We start from the raw sequence: 25,006 nt of genomic DNA, 5'->3' as shown, positions 1-25,006 counted from the left end.
CTTTACAATAACCAACTAAGGGATGTTTATAGATGGTTTATAAACCAATTATTAACCATTTACAAAGTGCTATATACATATTTAATCTTTAAATGTTTTCAACCAATTTCTTAAAGCTATATGAATAATTTCAAAATCATTAACATACTTAATATGGTGTTAAAAATGTTATAATGAGTGCAACTAAAATGATTAATAAACTATTAGTTATAATTGAATTGTTTGTCAATGGTAAATTAACCACAAACTTAATATACCATCTATTTGCCATTTATGAATGATGTAGTTAGTTAAACATAAATGAATTATGTATTTACCATTCTAAATGGCTTATAAATGGTTTAGAAATGATGATTAAACATTAATAAACTATCCGTTTACCATTTATAAATGATGGTTATTGTAAAGTGTTACCAATGTAATTAGACCATACTGATATATGCGATATGGTCTAATTCCATATCACATTTAAATATATCAATATATTTTTTTATATGGATATATCGCCCAGCCTTAGCTGTTTTCTGTTGACTGTGTAAATGAATAGCTCAGATTAAGAGGCTCCAGAGTCGTCTGTGACCAATCTCTGCTTGTTTAATTGACTCTGTGTCTTTAAATGTTTCAGCTTCACTATTTGTCGCCCTTTAACATCTGTCCACTCACGTGTGGAAACAGTCATTAAAGCAACCTAAAAATAAGACTGACGCACACAGACCCACTCAGAGGATTAACAGCTGATAGGGCCCGAAAATAAAATCATGATATTTCAGGGTATTTTTGCAATAACGATATCACAAATATCACATAATGAAAAATATATAGAAAATATGATTTTTTTCAGTCTGTATGAATATATAAAAATCATACAACATAATAAAAAATCAACCATAAATCTAAAATGTAGTGTGAAGAGCAAATCTCAACAGTTGCCAGATACAAAAAAATTACTCTTTACTCGAGTATTAGTAAATAATAAAAAAATAGGAAAATGCATTGATCTCATCCACTTTGAGAGTTAAATGTGAGCAAACACTTCACATAACATTTTTCACAATCAACAGGGCTTGTTAAAATGTATTTTAACCCTTTTTGTTCCTTTTACCTTTGTCAATCCTGTATTTTATTGCACTTTATGCACCTTTATGTTTAGGCAGCTCAGCCTTCTGTAAATGTGCTATAGATATAAATTTGAATTTGACATGGAGTGTTGAAAAACAGCTGGTTATAGGAAGGTCCGGGGGCATTTCCACTGGATAATTTTTTTTTCATAAAAAGCCCAAATTTGGTGCCTCTCACACATTCTAATGCCACTATTCCATCATATACACTGATCTTATCATTGGATATTTGAATTAATTATTGTAAAGGAGAATAAAGGTTCTTTTATGTTTTATATGTCTTATTTTGACAGTCTTCTTGTAAATTCCGTGGTGGATTCTGTTCACACACTGTGCTCTTATTTTGAAATCTACATCCGCTTAGCGACAGGAAGTAATAGTAGCTTTTTGTGATTAACACAACTTTAATTGTTAGCTAATGTACTGTATTAATGTATACTCCTAACACCCCTAACAGCTGATTACAAAATAAGTTGATTATAAATTCTACCTGGATTTTTAATGCATCTCCACCACTGTGGTGACAGTTTAAACCTGCATTTATATTTTTTTGGCTAGTTGGGGGCAGCGAAACAACTTGCTTCCAATGTGTTACTGTGTACCAAGGTTATTATAGTTAATGAAAACTAACGAAATAACGAAAACTAGAATTGAAAAAACATTTTCGTTAACTGAAATAAAAATAAAAACTAGAGTTTTTAAAAAAACGATAACTGAAACTGTATTGTGTGGTTACAAAACGAACTAAAACGAACTAAAATTATAGTGAAAATGTCCTTAGTTTTCGTTTTTGTCAACTTTTTTCATTCATAATTCAGTGTTTCTATTTCAACATGCAACACATGGTAAATATGTTTACTGAGACTGGGATGTCTACACTAGAACCAAAATACAAAACAGTTAATAACCTTATTGGGGCTGAGATGATAAACCAAAGGAAATAAAGGAAACATTTATTATGACCTCTTTGAATCTGGCACCAACACATAGCCCATTACAAAAAACTAAAACTAACACTAAAACTAATAAAAACTAAACTAAAACTAAGCATTTAAAAAAAATAAAAACTAAACTAAAACTAGCAACCTCACTCTTAAAACTAACTGAAATTGAAAACAAAAATTCACAACAAAATTTAAACTAAAACTGATGAAAAATCAGTTATAACCAAAACTATTATAACCTTGCTGTGTACACTCTGGACAATAAAATACAGCACATATTTGTATTTGTATTGTCCAATTTAGTAACTGGACCATTGCAGGAGCACCTGAATGCACCACTGGATTTAACTGATTCTGTTCAACACACTCCTCATCCTGTTAGAACAGCAGGAAGTCTCTTCATCAGCACTGAGGGCAGGAACTTTCACTTTTAACTTGTAGTTTTAAGCTTTTAGACGTGTCACCCTGCTGATAATGAGCTCTGTCACATGCTCACACACACAAAGGCTCCATCTGTTCACTGGTTGATGTGAGAATTTAACATGGTGGTGGTTTGTTTGTTTGTTTGTTTGTTTGAGAGAACTTTGAACTGCAGCCAGTCAAACCAAAGTGGGTCAACCTGACCAGGCCTCAGGCTTCTTCACTTCCCAGTGTTTTCTCTAGCTTTACAACTTGGATTTTTAAGTAAAATACACCGATCTTGTGCACTTTGAGAGCTAAATGAGAGCAAAAACCTCACATAACATGTTCAGTCAGGAGATACTGTGACATAGAATCTTTGTTATCCTACTTGTTAAGGTGCTGCTGTTAGCTGGCTATCCCTCAGATCATTTTTTTTTCCATAAAAAGTCAAAATTTAGTGTCCTCTTGCAGATTCTAATGCCACTATCCCATCATATACACTGATCTTAATCATTGCATATTTTAATGAATTATTGTAAAGGAGAATAAAGGTTCTTCTATGTTTTTTTTGTATGTAAGTGCACACCATGTTTTATTTAAGGTATCTTATTTTGACAGTCTTCTTGTAAATTCTGTGGTGGATTCTGTTAACACACTGTGCTCTTATTTTGAAAGCAGCATGTGTTTAGCGACAGGAAGTAATTCAGATCGTTAGTCACAGTTTAGCCTTTTTTTAATCATACATTTATTTAGTTTGTTTATTAAAAGGGACAAGATATATAGGAAGTCCTGCATTCAAAATTCACTTAAGTAAAAGTACAAAAGTATCAGCATCAAAATGTACTTAAAGTATCAAAAGTAAAAGTACTCGTTATGCAGAATGGACCCACTCAGATTGTTTTATATATTCTAAATATATTATTAGATTATTTGTATTGATGCATTTATGTAAGCAGAGTTTTAATTTCCTCAAGATAGGGCTCATTTTAACTAAATATACTGTTATGATGTTAAATTTAAAGTGATAAAATTTTCTTAATTAATCATAATTTTCATGTCAAAATTAACTAAAGCTGACAGTTTTTATTCTCGTGTATTGTATTAGTATTGTAATAATATTCTATTCTCTATTTTATTGTCTCTTGTGTTATTATTTGTATTGATGCATTTATAGAAGCAGGGCTCATTGTAACTACTTAATATACTGTTATCAGGTATCATTTAAAAATTAAAAAAAAAAATGTCTAATAACTCTAAATTTATCAAGTTTTTCATGTTAAATCTTGACCTGAAAAGTAACTAAAAGCTGTCAGATAAATGTAGTGGAGTAGAAGTATAAGTTACATCAAATGGAAATACTCAAGTAAAGTAAAAGTACCTCAAATTTGTACTTAAGTAAATGTACTTAGTTACATTCCAACACTGAGAACAGCACCAAAGTGGGTCAACTTTTTTTTTTTTTTTTGAAAATGTAGGTTCAAGTTTGCAGAGTTCAACCCTGTTAATAATAAACACTAACATGTGCACACACACACACACACACACACACACACCATCTGTCCATGTACTTTCTGCCTCCATGACTATTGGACATGGTGGCTGTTTGTTTGTTTGTTTGTTTGTTGGTGAGAACTTTGAACTGCAGCCAGTTTAAAGTGGGTCACACCGGCTGGTCGTCTGCCAAAACCGCTTGTTCTTGTTCTTGTTCTTGTTCTTGTTCTGGCTTGTCTGCAAAACTTTTTAACACACTTTAACCATCACTGACTTGTTTTACAGATATTTGTTAAGACTGTTTTATTGCTCTCTAGGTCTGAGCTCCTGTTTTCTAACAAAGTGTTGCTTTGTAGGTATTTACCACTCAGGTTTTATTTGCACCAACTGACTCAAATTCTGTTTTTCCAGGTTTTATTTACCCTTGATTTATTATATTATATTATATTTTTTTAGCCTGTATATTTTGCCTTTTATATGTTTAGTCTGTATATTTTTTTAGCTTATGTTATTTCTATTCTGTATATAGCTTGTGTATTTTGTTGTAAACAAGGGTTTGAGAGAAAAGTAATTTCAGTTCTCTGTATGTGTAGCAGAACTAACAATAAAGTGACTTTGACTACTTCACCTATTGACGTGCAAAGATTACCCCAAAAGTATAACTGTATGTTCTTGAAAGCTGATATGTTGTTATTTCATTTTTGAATAAAATCCCTTTTTGTGTCTCTACTCTTCTAATGCACAACATGTGTCAAAAATTACCCATATCCATTTTTTAGCTAAGTAGCTTGCTAAGCTAACTACTTAGCTAACTTCTTGGCTAAGTAATTAGCTAAGTAGCTTGCTAAGCTAACAACTGAGCTAACTTCTTGGCTAAGTAGGTAGCTTAGCAAGCTACTTAGCCAAGTAGTTAGCTAAGTAGTTAGCTATGTAATAATACAAAAACTTTTTTTCTTTATAAAGTATGAGAAGCATGTTATCAAAAACAAGATATTTAAAGAAAACTTGGAATATTCAATCAAAAAAATAAGTTGATATCAAAAGATAGAGCACAGAAACACACAGCAGCATTAAATAACATGGGGAATGAATGAGGGTCATTTCTGACCCATGTTGTGCATTAGAAGATGTTAAAATATGTTGTGCACCAAAGGGTTAATTGCTTTCAACACGTCTTTGAAACACTTTATGCCAAAATTTGTTGTGTTCTACAATTCTGAAGAGGAAAAAAAACATGTTGCACAAAACTGAATCTGCCCTCTGCTCTGTGAGACAGAAAACCTTCTCCCTGTCCCCTCCAGACCAGAAACATACGACTATAAAAGGAGAAACCAGACACTTTCTGACCACTGATGTTTAGGCTCAGTTCTGTGTGAACGAGCCATAACAGGACTTCAGTGACTGGAGCCAGATATCCTTCTCATATGTTAAAAACAAACCCTGGTGCAGTTAGATGAACATGAACAGACTCTTTCTGACATTAATGTAAATAACCATGTGTGTCCCTGAATACCTGTATACATGCCAACACCAGCCAGACTCAATATGGTGATTAAATCCAGAATCTCTGCTCCTCAGCACCACCACATCTACAGAACTAGAGCTGCAACAATTATTAGATTAATCGAGCAATAATCGATTATTAACCCATTTAAGGCAGGAAAGCATTATCGCATTTCTACCATTAAAACCTGTTGGGGTGCTGTTGTGTTACTCTACCATTAAAGCCGGGAAAGAGGATAAGTCGTTTTGTAGTATTTGTAGTTTTTTTCACCCATTTTCGGTCTCAGCAACATGCAACATGGGACTTTTCCAGAACTTTGAAATCATCAACAAAAAAAGACACAAAAAAAGACACAAAAAGACACAAAATGATTTAAAAAAGACAAAAAATGACCAAAAAATGACCAAAAAATGACCAAAAAAAGACACAGAATGACAAAAAAAGGAGACAAAATGACTAAAAAAGACACAAAGTGACCAAAAAAAGACACAAAAAGACACAAAAAGACACAAAATGACTAAAAAAATGACCAAAAAAGACACAAATTGAGAATACATGTGGGAGTGTCGCAATGCATCATGGGACTTTTCCAGAACTGAAATGAGGAGGAAGACGACTATAGCGGAGGGAGCTCAGATATAACAGCTATAAGCTCTCAAATACTTTTTAAATGTAATTTCTATCTGCTAGAGAAGCTGAAAAATCTATTATTTAGTAGGAAGAGTTGACACTTCTGTTGAATTTACAGAAAAACTTCAGGTTTTAGGGGCTGATTTTAAAATCACCAATCAGAGGTTTTACAGGCATTTTTTTTACAGCCCTTCTAGGCCTAAATGGGTTAAATTAAACTATCAAATCAAACTCAATCAAACTATTTTGATAATCCATTAATTGGTTTGAGCAGTTTTTTTTAAAGACAATAAGCCAAATTCTCTGATTTCAGCTTCTTCAATGTGAATATTTCTGGTTTCTTTGTTCCTTTATGACAATAAACTGAATATCTCTTTGGTTTGTGGACAAAACAAGAGATTTGAGGACGTCATCTTGTGGTTTGGGAAACACCGATTGATGTTTTTATACATTTTATTCACCAAACAACTAATCGATTAATCGTTTAAATAATCAACTCAACTTAACTTTATTTGTAAAGCACTTTAAAACAACCACAGCCGCAACAAAGCGCTGTACATAAACCACCAGAACAAGAGACAATAACATAAATAAAACAGGAATAAACACTAAAATAAATAGTTTCATTGGGTTTTTAACCCTATAAAGCCAAGTGTATCATATTTGATACATAAGTTTTTGAGACCTCTACATCAAAAACCTGATGAATACATGAATTGATGATTAAAAAAACTGAGCAACAAATTTCACAAAAATACCAGATGTAACAAAAATGATTTGCTGGTTCCACTGGTGGATCTGTGATTGCTGCGTGAAAACTTCATATCAGCAGATGTATGATGTTGTTTTATATGGAAAAAAATATTTTGTATGTTTGAGGAAAATGTTAAAAGGAAAGTCAAAGTTTTATTTGGTTAAAAATATTAGGTTTTATGTGATTATGTGAGTTCAAGAAAAGCAAATTGTGAGCAACAAATTACACAAAAAGACCTGATGTATCAAATATGATCCAAATTAAATTCATATATGAAAATTGATATTGAATTAAAAAAAATGTTAGCCAGTTCAACAAACACTCCAGTTTTGAAAATTTAGAATTTTCTGGCAATTATTTCACGGTTCAGGCTTTATAGGGTTAAAATTTTTTTTAAAAAAATTCAAAAACAATGAATAAAAGCAAACGAAAAAACACTAAAAACAAGAGCAGAGTCTCATGCGTGGTTGAAAGCCAAGGGGAAAAAAAGGTTTTAAGATGAGTTTTAATAATCAACTCAATCGATAATGAAAATAATCAGTGGTTGCAGCCATATACAGAATATCACTGTCAAGCTGATCTTTCACCTTCTAGTCTTTGATTTTGTACATTAAAAAAGAGACTTTACATCCAAACATACACAGTAAAATCAATAAAAGTGTCTCTTACCCATTGTCTCCATCACTGTCCACTGCTATGTCCACTCTGTACTTTAAATTGTCCTTTTAAAGCTTCCTTTAAACTCTACAGTCACTCTAATAGAAACTGTCTGAGCAGCTGATTTAAGCTTCCTGAAAGCTGAAAGTGTTTCACTGCAACAGGAGACAGTGACAGATGTGTTTCTGTCAAAGTGAACGCAGAAAAAACTGACTTCTCTGTGAGCACTGCTGCCTATAAACCCCCAGAGAGAGAGAGAGAGTGAGAGAGTGAGAGAGAGTGAGAGAGAGAGAGTGAGAGAGAGATTAGGAAGTATAGACGTCAGCAGGCCATATGGAGTATTACAGATCATGTGCACTGCGCAATCCCAACCGCTGCTCTGTATCAGTCACACACTGGAGCCGGGGTGTGTGGCGGATATATTAGTGACACATAAAGTAAAGAGACAATCACACCCTCCATGCAACTCTGAACAAAAGACATAAAACCTGATTAGAATGGAGTCACACCTTCATAAATACACACAGAGGTCTGGGTCCTAATGGAAGATAAGTGGGTGATTCTCAATAACATATATAATAATAAATAATAAATATAATAATGGTGCAGCTCATAACAAAAATCCAAGAGCATTGAATATATATTTTCTTTGGCCCTTTATAACATAAACAATCTAAAGTCACTGTTTAATAGGAATTTATAATCTATTTTTAAAAATTTTAAGGTATTTTCTGACATTTTTAGAGACGCTGTGAGCAACAAAATGCATTTCTGTAACATGTTTTTAAATAAATAAAAAAAAGGAGAAAAAAAAGTAAATTAATTTAAACAAAACACAACATAAATTACCAATGGACAAACACAGTAAAAAAAAAAAAGAAAAAAAAGAAAAAGAGCAACAACAACAAAATCACAAAACCAACCTAAATAAATAAATAGATAAATAAAACAATAATAAATAAGAACTTTAACACATTAAATAACATTAAAACTAAAATAGACACAAAAAAATATCAAACATAATTACCACATAAAACATATAGTATGTCAGTTAACTTAATAACCTAAGAGCACTTTTATATGTATTTATATGTATGAAAAGCGCTATATAAATAAAGTTTGATTGATTGATTGAAGAGAAAATAATAAAGGGTTAAGTTAAAAAAAAAACTTTCTTTGGTAAACACTTAAATATGCTCAAAGGTAGCTGGTATCACCAACATGTATTTTATTAAAATATATAAACATATTTTAATTCAAACAATTCTATCATTACCGTAACATTTAACTATTTTTCAATTAATCAATTTTCATTCATTTTTTCTTCTTTTTACATTGTTAAAAATCATTGTTTGATTATATTCTGTTAAATTATACATTTTTAAACAAATGTGTATTTATTTTTTATAAAGTTTATTAAATATTTATTGTATATAAGTGTGGGGGGAAACCATGACATTTTTATCTGGGTATTACGGTAATGAATTTGTGAATTAAAAATATGTTAAAAAATATAGAAAATATTATTTTTAACACAAAACAACAAATTGTGCCTCATTATGGCTATATTGCTCATTCATATAAAAGTGAAATATATTTAGTTTAATTAAATATGTCCTTATAATCTTCACAGACATAGTTTAGAATGGTTTCATTTCACTGGTTCAACTGATAAAACTGAACAACAATGAAAGCATGACTAAACAAAAGTGGTGAGCGTGTGTGCGTATTGCAATAATTACTTCCTCCATGTGCATGTTGTCACTCCGATAACAACCTACCGTCACTAATGTTACATCAGTGTTATTTTCCATGTACAGTACTACACTGTACTTTTCCAAACTGAAAAAATTACATTTAATATTATTTTGGGCTGGAATCTAAAGTGTTCATGGAGACAGTTTAACTAAAGTAAAGGCGAGAGTTTCCCAACGGGTGGAAAAACTCTCAGGTTGTTTCCACCTTCAGTCTGGCTTCCATTCTAACAGGTTTCTGTTGGGGAAAGGGATTCACAATTTTCCTCACCAACATCTGTATTACAGATCCTTTACTAACATACTGCCTGCTATTTATTCCTACGGTGGCCCTGAGAGCGCACAGCGCCAAACTTAGGAAAACACATGCAGATACACAAAACACAAGCAAACTGAGAAAACATCTTCATCAATTTGACAACACAAGAGCAGCATTTAGAAAACACTGCAAAGACCACAACACAACAAGAAAAAGTTATGCAAAGACCACAACACAACAGAATAAGAAAAAGCGCTGCAAAGAACACAATACAATAAGAAAATGCACTTCAAATAGACCACAATACAACACAATAAGAAAAAGAGATGCAAATGGACCACAACACAACATAAGAAAACGTGCCGCAAATAGACCGTAACACAACAAATAAGAAAAAGCACTGCAAAGACCACAACACAACAGAAGTGTTTCCAGAGGACACTTAAAAGTGATGCACACGTCTGGACACACTTACAATATTATAACGTTATTTCAAGATAATGATAATTTCAATGTTATAGCGATCATAGCGTGCTAATGTTAGCTGGCGATCAATAGCATGCTAACGTTAACGCCTGATCAACGTTATAACTGAAATGATCATTATCTTGAAATAACGTGATAATATCAAACTTGTCCATCGATGTGACTTGATTGACTGGTCCACGTTGATGTGTGCATCACTTTTAAGTGTCCTCTGGAAACACTACTGTTGTGTTGTGTTGTGGTCTCTGCAGGGCGTTTTCTTATTGTGCTGTTGTCTTTCAGCGCTTTTTCTTAATGTGTTGTGTTGTGTTGTGGTCTATTTGCATTGTTTTTTCTTATTGTGTTGTGGTCTTTGCAGCACATTTTCTAAATGCTGTTCTTGTGTTGTCAAATTGATGAAGATGTTTTCTCAGTTTGCTTGTGTTTTGTGTATTTGCATGTGTTTTCTTAAGTTGCAGCGCTATGAGCTCTCAGGGACACTGTAATATTAAGTCAGTCTACACTGTATGCTACCTACTACATGAACGATAAAGTATGATATTAGTGTCCTCCGTATCATATGACTCCACATGATGAAAAAGTAAAAGTCATGCGATACTAAGACAACACGACAGCGTCAACATCCTCATCGATCTTGTCTACAGAGGTTTCCATTGTTGTTATTACTCTTCCTTGATTCCAGGCCACAGCTCAACAACCGGCTTGGTTCCACTCGTGACTCTGATTGGCCAATTGTTAGTCCTGTGTAACTGAGAAGCCACTGATTCACGTCATGATACCAGACTGTGTGGAGTGGACCGATTCAAAGGTCAGGTGCAACAACACTGCTCTAAGCTGAACAACATACTACCTACACACATGTGACCTAGAGAAAAGGTGACAAGAAACAACCAGCTCTACTTTAATCTGGTGTCATCATCAGGTCAAGTTTGTTCACTACTTTGGTATATGATCAGCCTCAGCTGATCTCAGTGCTCAGCTCACTCAGTGCACAGTTTAATCAGTTTAATCACAGTTTAATCAAGCTTAAAATTCAATTTTGGCGTCTAATCGGACTTCTGTCCTTGTCCCAGTTTACATGCAACTGAGAAAATCTAATAACTGACCGGAACGTGTCCTCCTCTTCAACATATGAGTTGTTTCAGCGGGTTAATACGGCCACATTTCCGGTTGACCTACTACCATTATCATAATAAACACGTGGAGAAAGGCGGGGAACCAGCATTTTCCAACAACAACAACAACAACAACAAGATGGACAATGGATGGTGATTTTGAGGGCAGACAAGAACCCCAGATTCTGTTAGAGAGCTACAACAGAAGCCTGTCTTCAGTTCGATACTTTGTGCCATCGCTAATGACCGGCTAATGCAAACCGGCTTCCTTGGATGTTTTTGTTCACATTAGCCAGTCGCACATTAGCCGGTTGCATTAGCCGGTTGCATTAGTCGGTCGCACATTAGCCGGCACATTAGCCAGTTGCACATTAGCCGATCACATTAGCCAGTTGCACATTAGCCGATCACATTAGCCAGTTGCACATTAGCCGATCACATTAGCCAGTTGCACATTAGCCGATCACATTAGCCAGTTGCACATTAGCCAGTCACATTAGCCAGTCACATTAGCCAGTTGCACATTAGCGGGTCACAATAGCCAGTTGCACATTAGCCAGTCACATTAGCCAGTTGCACATTAGCCAGTCACATTAGCCGGTCGCACATTAGCCGGTCACATTAGCCAGTTGCACATTAGCCGGTCACATTAGCCAGTCACATTAGCCAGTTGCACATTAGCGGGTCACATTAGCCAGTCGCACATTAGCCAATCACGTTAGCCGGTCGCACATTAGCCGGTAGCACATTAGCTGGTCAGTAGCGTTGGCACAAAGTGTTTCAAACGGTCATCAGAAAGGCGCCATTTTAACCCGCTGAAACGACGCATATCGCCACCCAGTGTTGAGGAGGAGGACACGTTTCGTCACTTATTCAGTTTTCTCAGTTGCATGTAAACTGGGACAAGGACAGAAGTCTTATTAGACGCCAATATCAATTTTTAAAGCAGCTCAATTAAACTGTGCATGTAAACACACTGACTATCTGTGTGTCTTAATCGGAGTTGGAGAACTCCGACATTAGTCTTCACTTCAGTTGTCCAGTTATAGTCAGATTAAGGCAATAATTTGTTTTTTCCAAGTGTCATGTAAACGTACTGACTGTGAGCATGCTAATGTTCATTTTGCTCAAAACACAGGCTCACAGAGCTGATAGCGTGGCTGTAGACTGAACATGACTATTGAAGGTAAAATCAAGTCATTCACATACAAAAAAGCAGCGATAGGTAAATTATATTTGTTTTTCAATTGTTTTCTTTACTATCTGTCCATAATCCACTCAACATGTTGAAACAAATGATAAAAAATTGCAGCCAACAGTGCTTGCGTCTAGATTCTACAGAGACCTCTGTGACGCATTCACCTGTTCCTCTATAAATAAAAACAAGACAAATCCATGCACTCGTGTGTACTCTGATCTAAATAATTCTGTTTCATGAGCAGAGCCTCTCTCTCTATGTGGATCCCTTCATCTAACAGAATGGAGTCAAAGAGTGAATGTTTTCCTTTCCGCTGCGTTGCTTCTGACGTCAGTGTGTCGGAGCACACAGAACCACGATGAAGGACTAAAAGCTGTTAACTTATGAGTGGTGACTCACGTCTGCAGACGCACCACTCGGAGCCTGTTGGGTCTCTAAAGATAAACCACAAGTCATGACAGGACACATCATAGCAGGAGCCAGGGTGAGACTCGTATACTTCTGCAGGTTGTTTTTAAAGCAGCAGAATAAAAATAAACTTTCATAATAAACTGATGTGTGAAACAGGGTGAATGGGTCTGAATCGATCGCGTGTGTGTGACTCACATCCTGTACACAACCTCTTGTGGTTTCAGGCAGAATAATTTACTGTAGTGGTGTGTGTGTGTGTGTGTGTGTGTGTGTGTGTGTTCTTGTACTTCCCACATAGTGAGGACCGGACCATGTTTTTAACCAACAGAGTGAGGACATTTTTGCAAAGTGAAGACATTTCGGCCGGTCCTCACTTCTTTAAAGGGTTTTTTTTTTTAGATTTCAGACTTTGTTTTAAGGGTTAAAGGTTACAATAAGGTTTATGTTTTAAAAAAAAGATAATTAATAAACTAACTGAAACTGTATCGTGTGGTTACAAAACGAATTAAAACTAACTAAAATCATAGTGAAAACGTCCTTCGTTTTCTTTTTTCATACATAATGAAAATGGATCAGACAAAGGAAATAAATGCAAAATTTACTGTGACCTCTTTTCATATCCAACCCAACAAATACCCCATTACAAAAAACTAAAACTAATAAAAACTAAACTAAATCTAATGAAGAATTCAAAACTATTATAACCTTGCAAGGGAATTCACTGCTCCAATGAGGGTCCTCACAAAGATAGAAGTACAAGAATGTGTGTGTGTGTGTGTGTGTGTGTAAGAGGGAAAGTATGTCACTGGATCCTTTAATGGCATATTGACATTTTCCATAGTGAAGGGCAGCTGTCTCATGACATTACAACATGTGGCTACTAGTGTTTGTGTGTGTGTCGACCTGTAAGTGAATATTGACACACTTGAGTGTAGCCATAGGCTGAACAAATAATGGGCGTAGTCACTATGACGTCTGGTTGGTTTGTGGCCCGTTGCAGGCATCGAGTTCAGCATTACACGGGTCTCCATCTTGTTTCTGATACGGGGAGCAGACCATATCTGGACTGTAGAGGAGCCAGGCGGCAACCTCCGGGTCTGAGCAGGGAGGCAAACCAGGAAGTGCTTTAAGTTGCATTCTACCAAAAATTCCATCAGGGGGCGCTGACAGCTGCAGAAGCATTTTGTTCCATTCATTTCGATACAAAATGAGAAAACTTCTCTCTTGATTTATTAGCTCAGAAATGTTTTTCAGGACAACACTATGGTCTCAATCACTAGTAAAAAATCTTCTTCAAGACAATCTGATGTTAATAGTGTAAATAATGGCCCCATTTAGAAGAAAATAGAAGATAAAGAATCGTGCGATTTGGGGCGGGGCTACCTTTGATTGACAGGTCACTAACAAGGCGAGCCGTCACCAGGAGAGAAGCAGGACAATGCGTATCCACGGCAACGTGTCAATAAAGTTATATATAACGTTATATAGATATAAAAAAGGACGTTTAGCGGTTTGGTCTCATAACTTTGAGCCTTTCACTGTATTTTCACTTAATGACAGTTTATTTGAACGTTTTGTTCATTAAATGTCTTGTTCAGCGTTTTTCTTGTAAATTGAAACTATGTTGTACTCCTCATGGCCAAAATGACTTCCCGCTAGGGTTTGGTGATATGACCATAAAAGAATATCATGATTTTTCAGGGGATATTTGCAATAACGATATTCTTGACGATATGACAAGAATATTGTTATACAGAAAATATGATTTTATAAAAAAAATATTTTCAATGGTAGTATGAAGCAAATCTCAACAGTTGCCAAATACAAAACTATTTACTCTCGAGTCTTCAGTGCAAAAATGGAAAATAATACTGAAAATGTCAGTGGTGGAATGTAACTATGGATGGATCTAAGTGGGCTCATTCTGCATAACGAGTTATTTTACTTTTTTTTTTTTTTACCTTAAATACATTTTGCTGCTGGTACTTCTGTACCACAACTTCAGTAAGGAATGCAATAATCTGACATCACTACGTAGGAATGTTGCCAATATCACAATATGCATTTTTTTAATCATATAAAAACGTACTGGTATTATCGTGAACTATATGATACGGAGCACCATACTTCACGCTGACATTTTCTAGCTACATGGACATCTGGAAGACTCCTCACTGATGCTTCATAGATCAAAACATCCATTTATTAAGTGTCTACTGCAGAACATCTCCTCTGTTTCCTTTCTATTACATAGTAGAACATTTTTAATAAACACAGCAGCTCGTCTTCGTTGGTTACCATTTTGTAAACAACAAAATCTTTCTATGAAACCATACTGTACACTGTAAACAATTAAATCAAATTAACAGTAAAATACTGGTAGCAGGGTTGCCATCATTCTACTGTTAATGTTACAGTTCCTCTACTGTTATCTACTTTACAGTATGTTACTGTGATAAAACCACATATTGAATTACAGTAAAATCCTGCATTTCATTGATTTTTACAGTAGACTAAAACACAGTATAGTGCTGAAACTAGTTGCAATATTGTTGCAGTAAACAATGCAGTCATTTTTTGTAAATAGAACATATCTGAAAGCCAATTACTACGAATTAAGCGTTGTCTTTAGTCATTAATATACCATATACTGAATGAGTTAGTTAAGTGAAATACAGCCATTAAGAATGTGGACAAGAAGAGACTTAGAAAATATCATAACTATATATATCATATATTTTATGGGAAACTGCAAGCTACCTACAAATATTGCCCATTGCAATGCATTGTTTTCTACAGTATAATACCTTTTTAATGGAAAACAGTATGTTACTGTCACAATTTGGCTGTTTTCTTACTATCTGTTACAGTGTAGACATGGATTTTTAATAAACTGTCCCCTGCAGTTTGGGAGAATTTCAGTTAGTCACGAGGACAAACACACATAGAATGAAAAAGATCCAAATGTAGATGCATGTTTGAGTTTATGTGTGTGATATTTTGCAGCTCGATGTCTGTTATCTAGTCTGTGGTGTTAAGTTGCTGCTTTGCTCTCTGACCTTTGGACAGGCAGCCTCCTCCATGCAGAGCTGAGATCACCAAGCAGCCACCAGGGGTGTAGAGTTTCATCACATTACAACATTAAATTGCTTCATTTGAAAAAAGACAACATTTGCCAATATCACAAACGCTGCACGATTCCCCGATATGACTCATCTTGAAAAAAAGCAACTGAAATATGATTTGAAAATGTCACTACTGAGTTCTTTGAGACATTTAAATGAAGGAAAAAATGTCAGCAAGCTTGTTTTTTACTGAAAAATCAAAGAGAATGAAGACAAAGGAGAAATACAGGAGATCTGCTGGGACCAAAACTACCATTAAACCTTAAAGTCTGGGGTCTCTAATCCACACAGCAGCTCAATGCTGGAGTAGGTATGATATAAGATCATTCTGAATCACCACCAGGTCTTGAACTTATAACCTTTACTCTCACTGGCACATTGAGATCATGCAGAGAAACAGGAAAAACCTCAAAATGTCCTCACACAGAGACTTTCATAACCACCTGGGTGTGATAACAGCTGTCAGTGCATGTAGAAGCAGACAAATACATTAAGATGTTATATATCTACACTACAGGCCAAAAGTTTGGAAGCAACTTAAATGTTGTGTTCACAATGTCTTTCTTATTAAAACCAGTGTGTATTCTGTGTATTTCTGGATGTGTTTACTACATGATCAGACTTTATTTTCATATAATTGAACCATTTTCCTCCATTGACCTTTAGGTAAACATTGATGTTATCAGACCATTGGTGAATAAATGTTACCAAAAGAAAAGAAGTTTTAGGGTTGAGGAGATTTGGAAGAGTCACAACTTCAGTACAAAAGTAAAAAAAAATAAAAAAAATCAGTTTGCATTATTCACTTTATCTCTTTGACTTTAGAGAGTTTGGATCCAAAAATCCCAATAAATCTCAACTATGTTCATATCTCTGACAAAAGAAACAAGAGTTCAGATTTATACATTAAGGAAAGAAGGAAACACAAAGTCTAAGCAATAAAAACCCAAAGACCTGATCATTAGAGTCAAAATGGGTTCTAATAAGTGACTCTTTATATAATAAATCACATTTATTTTGTTGCAAAGTATAACAATGATGATCTTTTTTTGTACAAATTTGATCTTGCTTCAAAACTTTTGGCCTGTAGTGTAGATATATATATATATATATATATATATATATATATATATATTGAATACACCAACAATCTATGCTTGTCTATGCTTGTCTTGCCTACAACATTTATCAGCAATTTGGAAACAAACAAGAAAAGAAGGTCTTATTTGTTATGTTCTTCCTCAACATCTAAAAAAAACGGACAACCCTAATTCCAAAAAGCTCTGAAAATCTTAATAAAACATAATGCAATGATTTGCAAATCTGTTGTGACCTCCATGCAACTGAATACTGCACAGAAACAAGATATCTAATGGTCAAACTGGGAAGCCTTTAAAATCACTCAATGACAAAATACACGTCCATGTTAAGGTCATTCTTGCTTTGGAAACAAGTCTGATATAATCTCAGACTTGAGACTTGATCCAAACACTGTTTCACATGTAAACAAAGAGCTCGTTCCATAGGAACAAACCACAACACAAGATGGGAACCTGCCAATGTCTAAATATCCTCTGGCTGCTTTATTTACACTCACAAAACCAACATTAGTGTTGCAGGTTATAATCATAATCAACTATGATTCTGCAGTTGTATGTCAAGCAAAGAATGGAGCCATCTTTAATGACTTTAATAACTTTGCTGACTCCTTCTGAACATCTAGAAGAACTACAAGCTTCAGCTCTGCTTTTGGTCTGTTTGTCTGTTTAAAGTACTTCTTAAATATTCAACATCAGCATTCTTTATTCCACCTTTCCAGTCCTGTAAACCCTGAGTGGTAATGCACTCTCTGATCTATATACAGTCATGGAAAAATGTATTATTAGACCCTTGTTTTCTTCAATTCCTTGTTCATTTTAATGCCTGGTACAACTAAAGGTTCATTTGTTTGGACAAATATAATGATAACAACAAAAATAGCTGATAACAAATCAATTTAAGAGCTGATATCTAGACATTTAGCATGGTAGGCCTGTCACGATAATTACTATATCGACTTATCGTACAATATATAAAAATGGACATGATAGTTTTTTTCTGTCTCAATATATTGTCGTTTACATGTGTGACTTTTTGTGCTTTTTTGTGTTTAAAGTAATGCTGCAAATGTTTGACAGGCAGTAGGAATTGCCGAAAAACCACATCTATGTTTCCAAGCAACCATTCCAGCTGTTTATATGTTATTTTAATGATAAAATATGGGCACTGTACTAGTCTGATAAACACGAATGTTGTAAAAGGGACCAAAAAAGACACAAAATGATGAAAAAAAAGACACAAAATGACCAAAAAGAACACAAAATTACCAAAAAATTACAAAATGGCCAAAAAAAGACACAAAATGACGAAAAGACACAAAATGACAAAAAAGACACAAAATGACTAAAAAAAGACACAAAATTACCAAAAAATTACAAAATGGCCAAAAAACGAGACAAAAGTGACAAAAAATGACCAAAATTGAAACAAAATGACCAAAAAAATGACACAAATGACCAAAAAAATGACACAAAATGACTCAAAAAATGACACAAAATGACCAAAAAAATGACACAAAATGACCAAAAAAATGACACAAAATGACCAAAAAATGACACAAAATGACACAAAGCCACTAAAAAATACATAAAATGACTAAAAATGACACAAAATGATAGAAAATGACTCAAAAATTGACACAAAATGATAGAAAATGACTCAAAAATTGACAAAAAAAAAACACTTGTGTATATTAACACTACGAATATATAGAGTATTACACCTCATTGTTTATCCCACTTTCACACACAATCTCATTTGGCCAGAATGGAAAAATCTACTTAATCTCCCACTATGTGAACACATACTTCACTAGTAATAATAAAGTGGAGAATCCATAGACAGACACATGCTGGAAAGTCAGTTTCAAACATGGTTCTGATCTCCAGCTTGTGTCTCTGCTGGATCACGTGACAGAAAGGAGTTCAGAGCAAAGTTTCCTCTGTTTATCGGAGGACTTACCTTCTTATGGAGTTAACTGCTGCTTCTCTTCAGCTCCACTGGTGCAGCTGCTGCCCTGTTGTTCAGCTCTCGATGTGGGCGGTGTGTAGCTCCGTGTGTGTGTGTCTGTGTGTGTTTTCCTTCAGTGGGAGTGGGAGGTTTGTTGACGTCTAGCTGCAGGACAAAGTCTCAGCAGACAGGAAGCTGGTCTCCTCTGACATCTGCTGGACGGAGACACACAAGGAGCAGGAATCAGACTTCACACAGTCTGAGGAGGAAGAAGAAGAAAACTTAGTGTCAGTATTCCCTGAGATAACTTTTCTCCAAACTTCCCAATCAATCATTTAGATTAGATTAGATTAGATTCAACTTTATTAATCCCACAGCGGGGAAATGTATTTGTCTCAGCCGACCACAAAAATTGCACACAAAATTATTAACCTTTTAGATAAAGATAAAAAAATAAACAATCTAATAGAAAAAGACATTTAACATGTACAATATACTATTTACAACCTATTTCCTTTCCAGAAGCCTTATTTAAATGTTTGTATTTTATTTTGAAATGAGCATTTGGTTTGCTACCAAAATATAACGCATTTATCAATAAACATATAGATTCTCAGTCAGAACACTGCAAAAAACATGAAGCTTACCAAGTATTTTCTTCCTAGTATCATAATTATCTATATTTTAACAACATTTGTCATTTTGTAACAAAATAAGTGAGTAACCTCTTCACAGGGATTTCAGTCTTTTTAAAGACTTGTTTTTAGGATTGACATTGTGAGCTTTTTCATGCTTTTCAAGCTATTCAACTGTTGAATATGGTGAGTTTTTACCTAAAATATTGGTTCTAATTGAGAGTTTTAATTACATGTAACTTAAATGTTATTTCAAAAGCATTTTCTACCACCAGTATCTACCCACAGATACTGAAATGAGGAAAAAACGTGCTAGTTTCAAGTATTGCTGCTTATTTTAATGTTATTATTGGGCTTTTCAAGCCACAATCGCTTGAAATAAGTATATTTGGACTTATTTTAAGACATCCAGTGTCTAGATATTTTACTTACTTAAAGAATTCTTACAAAGAAAAATGTACTTACTGCACTGGCAGATAATTTGACTTGTTTTACGCATGTATTTGCTTAATTCTAGTTATTCATTTCTTATTTTTGTCAGTTGGTTTTTGCAGTGAATAGCAGGAACATGTGTGACAACCAGCTGTGTATTCTCAGACAAACAATAAATTGGTAACTGTGTACATAAAGTACAAAGGAGACAACAGTCTGTGTTGTTTTTAACTATTTGAGCATCACAATGACAGCAGAAATAATAATAAAAAGCGTATAATGATCGTATAACTTTGTGATTTAGTTTACAGATGTGCAACAATATAGTGAGTCCTTAAAAGGAAAGAAAAGAAAGTTTAGTTGTTGCTCTATTTATTTAATATTGTTTTAATTCCAGGACATGAAAGAGGTATAACAGATATTGAGACGAAAATAATGATGCCAAAGTGGAGAAAACACTCAAAAGTTTGGGTTCAATTGGTCCATAAATCCATAAGTGGCCAAAACATTTTATCAAGAAATGTGAAACCACGAACATAAAGGAGTTATTACACGGTATGAAAATAATGAAACCAACTTCATGTGTCTTAGGTTACATAAATGAGTCACACTGTACAGACTATGGCTGGGCGATATATCAATATAAAAAAAATATTGATATATTTTAAAATGTGATATGGAATTAGACCATATTGCATATATTGATAGAGTTCAAATTTTTGTCTTTCTTTATATATAAATGCTGCCCTTACTAGGGTTTGTCATATTTAGTTATTTTGTAATGTTCGTTATAATTTTGTCATATAAATATATTTATTTCAGAAAAAGATTGGCCTATTTTATTTCATATTTTATTTCTATTTTTTATTTAAGATATTTTTATCTAAATGTGCACTTTATGGAGCTTTGATTTAAAAAAAAAAAAAAAAGTATTCACGTTCACTTAAATAAACGGTTTCAATAAAACTACTTGTGACATGTCATATTTGACTTTGACTGAACATTTGCTCTCACTTTGGGATAAAAAAATCAGGATATTTATCGTATATTGATATTCAGCCTAAATATATATCAGGATATGACTTTTGGTCCATATTGCCCAGCCCTATTTGACTGCACACCCATCAGGCGAATGGAAGCATCCAGTTGTGTAAAATTACACCACAACAATTATTTTACCACAGGCCTGTAATACAGCAATACTTTCAGATGCTGGAGGGGGTACGTGAGATTTAAAAATATACATTTAAAAAGTATCATCCATGCAAAAATCCTTTAAAAGTAATTATTTAATAAATACTTTAGGAAAATATAAGTATAAGTTCATAAAATGAATTTTATATTCAGTAGGCTAGTTTTTTTTTCTTTCAAATGTTTGAATTTTGTATGTGTTAATCAGTTCCAAAGTTTAATAAATCAGACACTGATGGCACAGCGCTCTGTTTTTAAGGCTTTTTTTTTTCAACCAAAAATGTTTTGCCCTGGCTAGGAGGTACTTGGCTGAAAAAATATTTGGTAACGCTTCATATTAGGGTCCTTGTAATAACCATTAATTAACAAGTAATAAGGCCCTTGTAAGTCCTTACAAGATGCTTATTAACATTATTGTGTGTTTATAAGCTTATATAAGTGTTAATAATGGCATTACAAACACCCATGACCCACCCATTATTTCTTTGCCATGCCTTTATTAATCTTATTTTGTTTGCTTATTGATATTAAAATATACTTTATTGCTCATCTATTATAAGTTAACTATAAGTTAACTATGCTTTTTGCAACTACCGGATCTAAAGCGAGAACAATGCCTTATTACTTGTTAATAAATGGTTATTAAGGACCTTATTATAAAGCGTTACCAAATATTTCACAGGGGGAACATCAGTGAAAAAAGGTTGAGAACCAGTGATCTACTGCATGCAAACAGTTTAAATGTATTCACACAGACACACTGCAGGTCAGCAGACATTTATCTCTCTGTGACACACATTTACAATTACAGACTCTAAATTAAAAAAAAAATATATATATATATATATATAAAAATAAATGTAGTTTTTTTGTAATGGTGCCAGTTTAAAAAAAGTCACAATAACTGTTTCCTTTATTTCCTTTGTCTGATCCATCTCAGCCCCAATAAGTTTATTAAGTCATAAAACCAGATAGATGAAATAGATTTCATATCAACCAAAAAGATTTACGGATGAAAAAAGTTGACAAACACGAAAACGAAGGACATTTTTACTATAGTTTTAGTTCGTTTTGTAACCACAAAATACAGTTTCAGTTAGTTATTGTTTTTTTTTCCGGTAGTTTTCATTAACTAGAATAACCTTGATTCACACAAACACTACAGGTCAGCAGACATTTATCTCTCTGTGACACAGAATTACAGCCTCTCATGTCGACTCGATGCTTTTATCTCCGAGTCGTCTGCTGAAGTTCAACATGTGTTGGTGCAGCAGCGAGCAGACCCTCCCCAGCTGCTGTCTCCTGGTCTTCAGCTGGTCCAACATGTCCCCCATGGACACCAACAGGACCCCGTCTCTGCTCTGACCGTCCTGACTCACCAGTGAATCCTCCCTCCAGGCGTCCTGTAAGCCCTGCACCAAGTCCTGTATGTCCTGTTTGAACTGCTGGACCTCCTGCCGGTATCTGTCTCGGTCCTCTCCGGCTCCTCGAACCTCCTCCTTCATCTGAGTGATCCGGAGACGCAGCCGGCTGTTCTCCACGCCGACCTGCTCCAGTTTCACGCTATTATCATAGACGTTCACCTCCACGGCTCTCAGCTCTGACGCCTGTTTGTCCAGAACCTCCATGTAGCTTTTTCTCATCTCCTCCAACTCCTCTTTCATCTCGTCTTTGGGCTGAAGAAGACAGACGGTTTCCTCTTTCATCACTTCGATCGACCGCTCCAAATCGCTCCTCTTCCTCCTCAAATCGGAGGTTAGAGCTTTAAGCGTCTTGTTCCTTGTTTGCTCTTCATTCCACTTTGCTTCCACCTCCTTCAGCATCTCCTCCTCCTCCTCCACCTCCCTCTGCTTCTCCTCGTTGCTCCTCATGATGCTCTCCGTCTCCAGGGTGCACTTCTCTATCTCCTCCTTCCGTTTGGTTTCTTTTTGTCTGAACTCCTCCTCACATTGAGCCGTGTGACTTATTAGCAAGTTAGCATCTACGCTCTTGGGCTGACGCTTTTGCAATGCGGCCTCCTCCTCTCGGAGCTCCTGGTATCTCCTCCTGGTGCTGCTGATCTCAGACGTCATCTTCTCCACATGCTCCTCCTGCTTCCTCGTCTCCTCCTCCAGGAGCCACGTCAGCCGGCTCTTCTCCTCCTCCAACTGGCTGATGTTCTTCTTCTCCGTGTCCATGTTGTCGCTCAGCTCCTCCTGGTTCCTCTCAAACACTCTCTTGGTGATGGTGTCGACTTCTCGGAGTTCTGCGATCTGCTTGTCCATCTCTTTGATCTGCTTGCCGTGTTTGACGATGGAGGCGATGCGCTCCTCCAGCTGCAGCTTGGAGCGCTCCAGCTGCTGCGAGACGTAGAAATACTCCACCTTTACCTCGTTCTCCTCCTCGCGCTGATGCTTGAACACCTCGTAGATCTGAGCCAGGGAGTTCTGGCACTGCAATCTCGACGTTCTGCCCTGTTTTATTCTACTTTCGACCGTGCCAATTTCCTCTTTTAGACACTTGACGGTTTCTTTAAAGGCTTCTCCTAACTCGAGCAGCTCCTTCTTTAAGGTTTCTCTCTGTAGCTTCAGCTCTTGATGCTTCTGGGTCTCCGCCTGCAGATGTTTCTCACACAGACTCCGAGATTCTGCCATTCTTCGTGCGTTTCCTTCCAGGTTTGCCACGTCAAACATGAGCTCGCTCAGACGGTCCTGAGCTTCTTGTTTCTTATCATTAAGTAGGTTCAACTCTCTTCTGCTGCTCCTGATCGTTTGCTTTTCCTGCTTGATCTTCTCCTCCACCTGGTCCACCTCTCTAGTCAGGTTTTCTTTCTTCACGGCGACAGCTTCTCTCTCCACCACCATCTTCTGCTGCAGCGTTATTGTCTCCTGTCCGACAGCAGCGATGCACGACTCCAGCTCCTCGATCTGGTCCCTGGTCCGGTCCAGCTGCATCTGCAAGCCGTACTTCACGGTGATCTGCTCGTTCTGAGCAGCGATGATCTCCTCGTGCTCGGCCTTCACCTGCTCTCTTTGTGGACACAGTTCTTCGTTCTGGCTCTGGAGGACCTCCTGCCTCCTCACAGTGGCCTCCTGCAGCTGGGACACCGTGTGGAGGTCTTTGTGGAGCTCCTCTATCTCCTCTGCGTTAGACGCCCGGGCTGCTGCTACGTCAGCCATGATCTCCTGGCTCATTCTCTCTCTTAGATTGTTAATCTGGTGTCTCAGCTTGCTGTTTTCTATGGTTTCCACTTCTAAATGTTCGTGAGCGGCTCGTCTGTCCGCCTCCAGCTCAGTGACAGCAGCTGTGATCTCCGTCAGGTGGAGGCTGGCTTCAGGTGAGAAGGAGACCCTCTCCTCTTTCAGCTGCTTGTCCAGCTCCTTTAAATGCTCCAGAGCCGCCAAAACGGCCGGGAAGTCTGGGACGAGGCAGGAAGCCATTTTTTATCCGTGTTTTAATTCTTTTTATCCGCTTGTATTGTGTTTATAATCAGCTGTTTGTAGGTTTAACTTCAGTTGGAGTCTTCTACTGTTAACTTGTGTGTGTGGTCGCCATGGTAACAAGCAGCCCACCACCACCACGTAGAAGAAGAAGAAGAAGAAGCGTGCTACGACGAGTCAGAGAGACAAAAATGGATTTTTTTTTTTTTTTTTTAGCGAAGCGGCTAAACACAGAAGCTCGTCGTCGGTTCAGGAAACACAGCAGTTTTTAATCCGTGTTTTAATTCTTTTTATCCGCTTGTATTGTGTTTATAATCAGCTGTTTGTAGGTTTAACTTCAGTTGGAGTCTTCTACCGTTAACTTGTGAGTGTGTGTGGTCGCCATGGCAACAAGCAGCCAGCACCACCACGTAGAAGAAGAAGAAGAAGAAGA

The 25,006-nt window shown here is 35.9% G+C and overlaps 2 protein-coding genes across 3 annotated transcripts in view; both read right to left on the bottom strand.

Annotated features, from left to right (window-relative positions):
• Positions 1 to 25,006, bottom strand: part of LOC131979543 (nocturnin-like) — a 33,063-nt gene that overhangs the window by 7,041 nt on the left and 1,016 nt on the right. Inside the window, exon 2 of one of the 2 annotated variants that reach the window (XM_059343573.1) lies at positions 18,909 to 19,155. Coding sequence is in view for 1 of the 2 variants with exons in the window: in XM_059343566.1 (XP_059199549.1) it covers positions 7,513 to 7,525 (13 nt within the window). In the remaining variant the exon portion in view is untranslated. Of the gene's footprint in view, positions 1 to 7,512; positions 7,689 to 18,908; positions 19,156 to 25,006 lie in introns of those variants that run through there. The other variant, XM_059343566.1, reaches the window with a different exon arrangement.
• ccdc175 (coiled-coil domain containing 175) lies at positions 22,002 to 24,677 on the bottom strand. The gene has a single exon (XM_059343492.1). It carries the CDS (start codon positions 24,571 to 24,573, stop codon positions 22,363 to 22,365), a length of 2,211 nt encoding a protein of 736 aa, XP_059199475.1. The 5' UTR covers positions 24,574 to 24,677; the 3' UTR covers positions 22,002 to 22,362.

This window comes from Centropristis striata, chromosome 1, assembly GCF_030273125.1.
Source record: "Centropristis striata isolate RG_2023a ecotype Rhode Island chromosome 1, C.striata_1.0, whole genome shotgun sequence".
Taxonomy (NCBI): domain Eukaryota; kingdom Metazoa; phylum Chordata; class Actinopteri; order Perciformes; family Serranidae; genus Centropristis; species Centropristis striata.
This window is presented reverse-complemented; position numbering and strand designations above follow the sequence as displayed.

Excerpts from the sequence above, each read along its gene's own strand:
- ccdc175 (XM_059343492.1), bottom strand. The coding sequence starts at position 24,573 with ATGGCTTCCTGCCTCGTCCCAGACTTCCCGGCCGTTTTGGCGGCTCTG.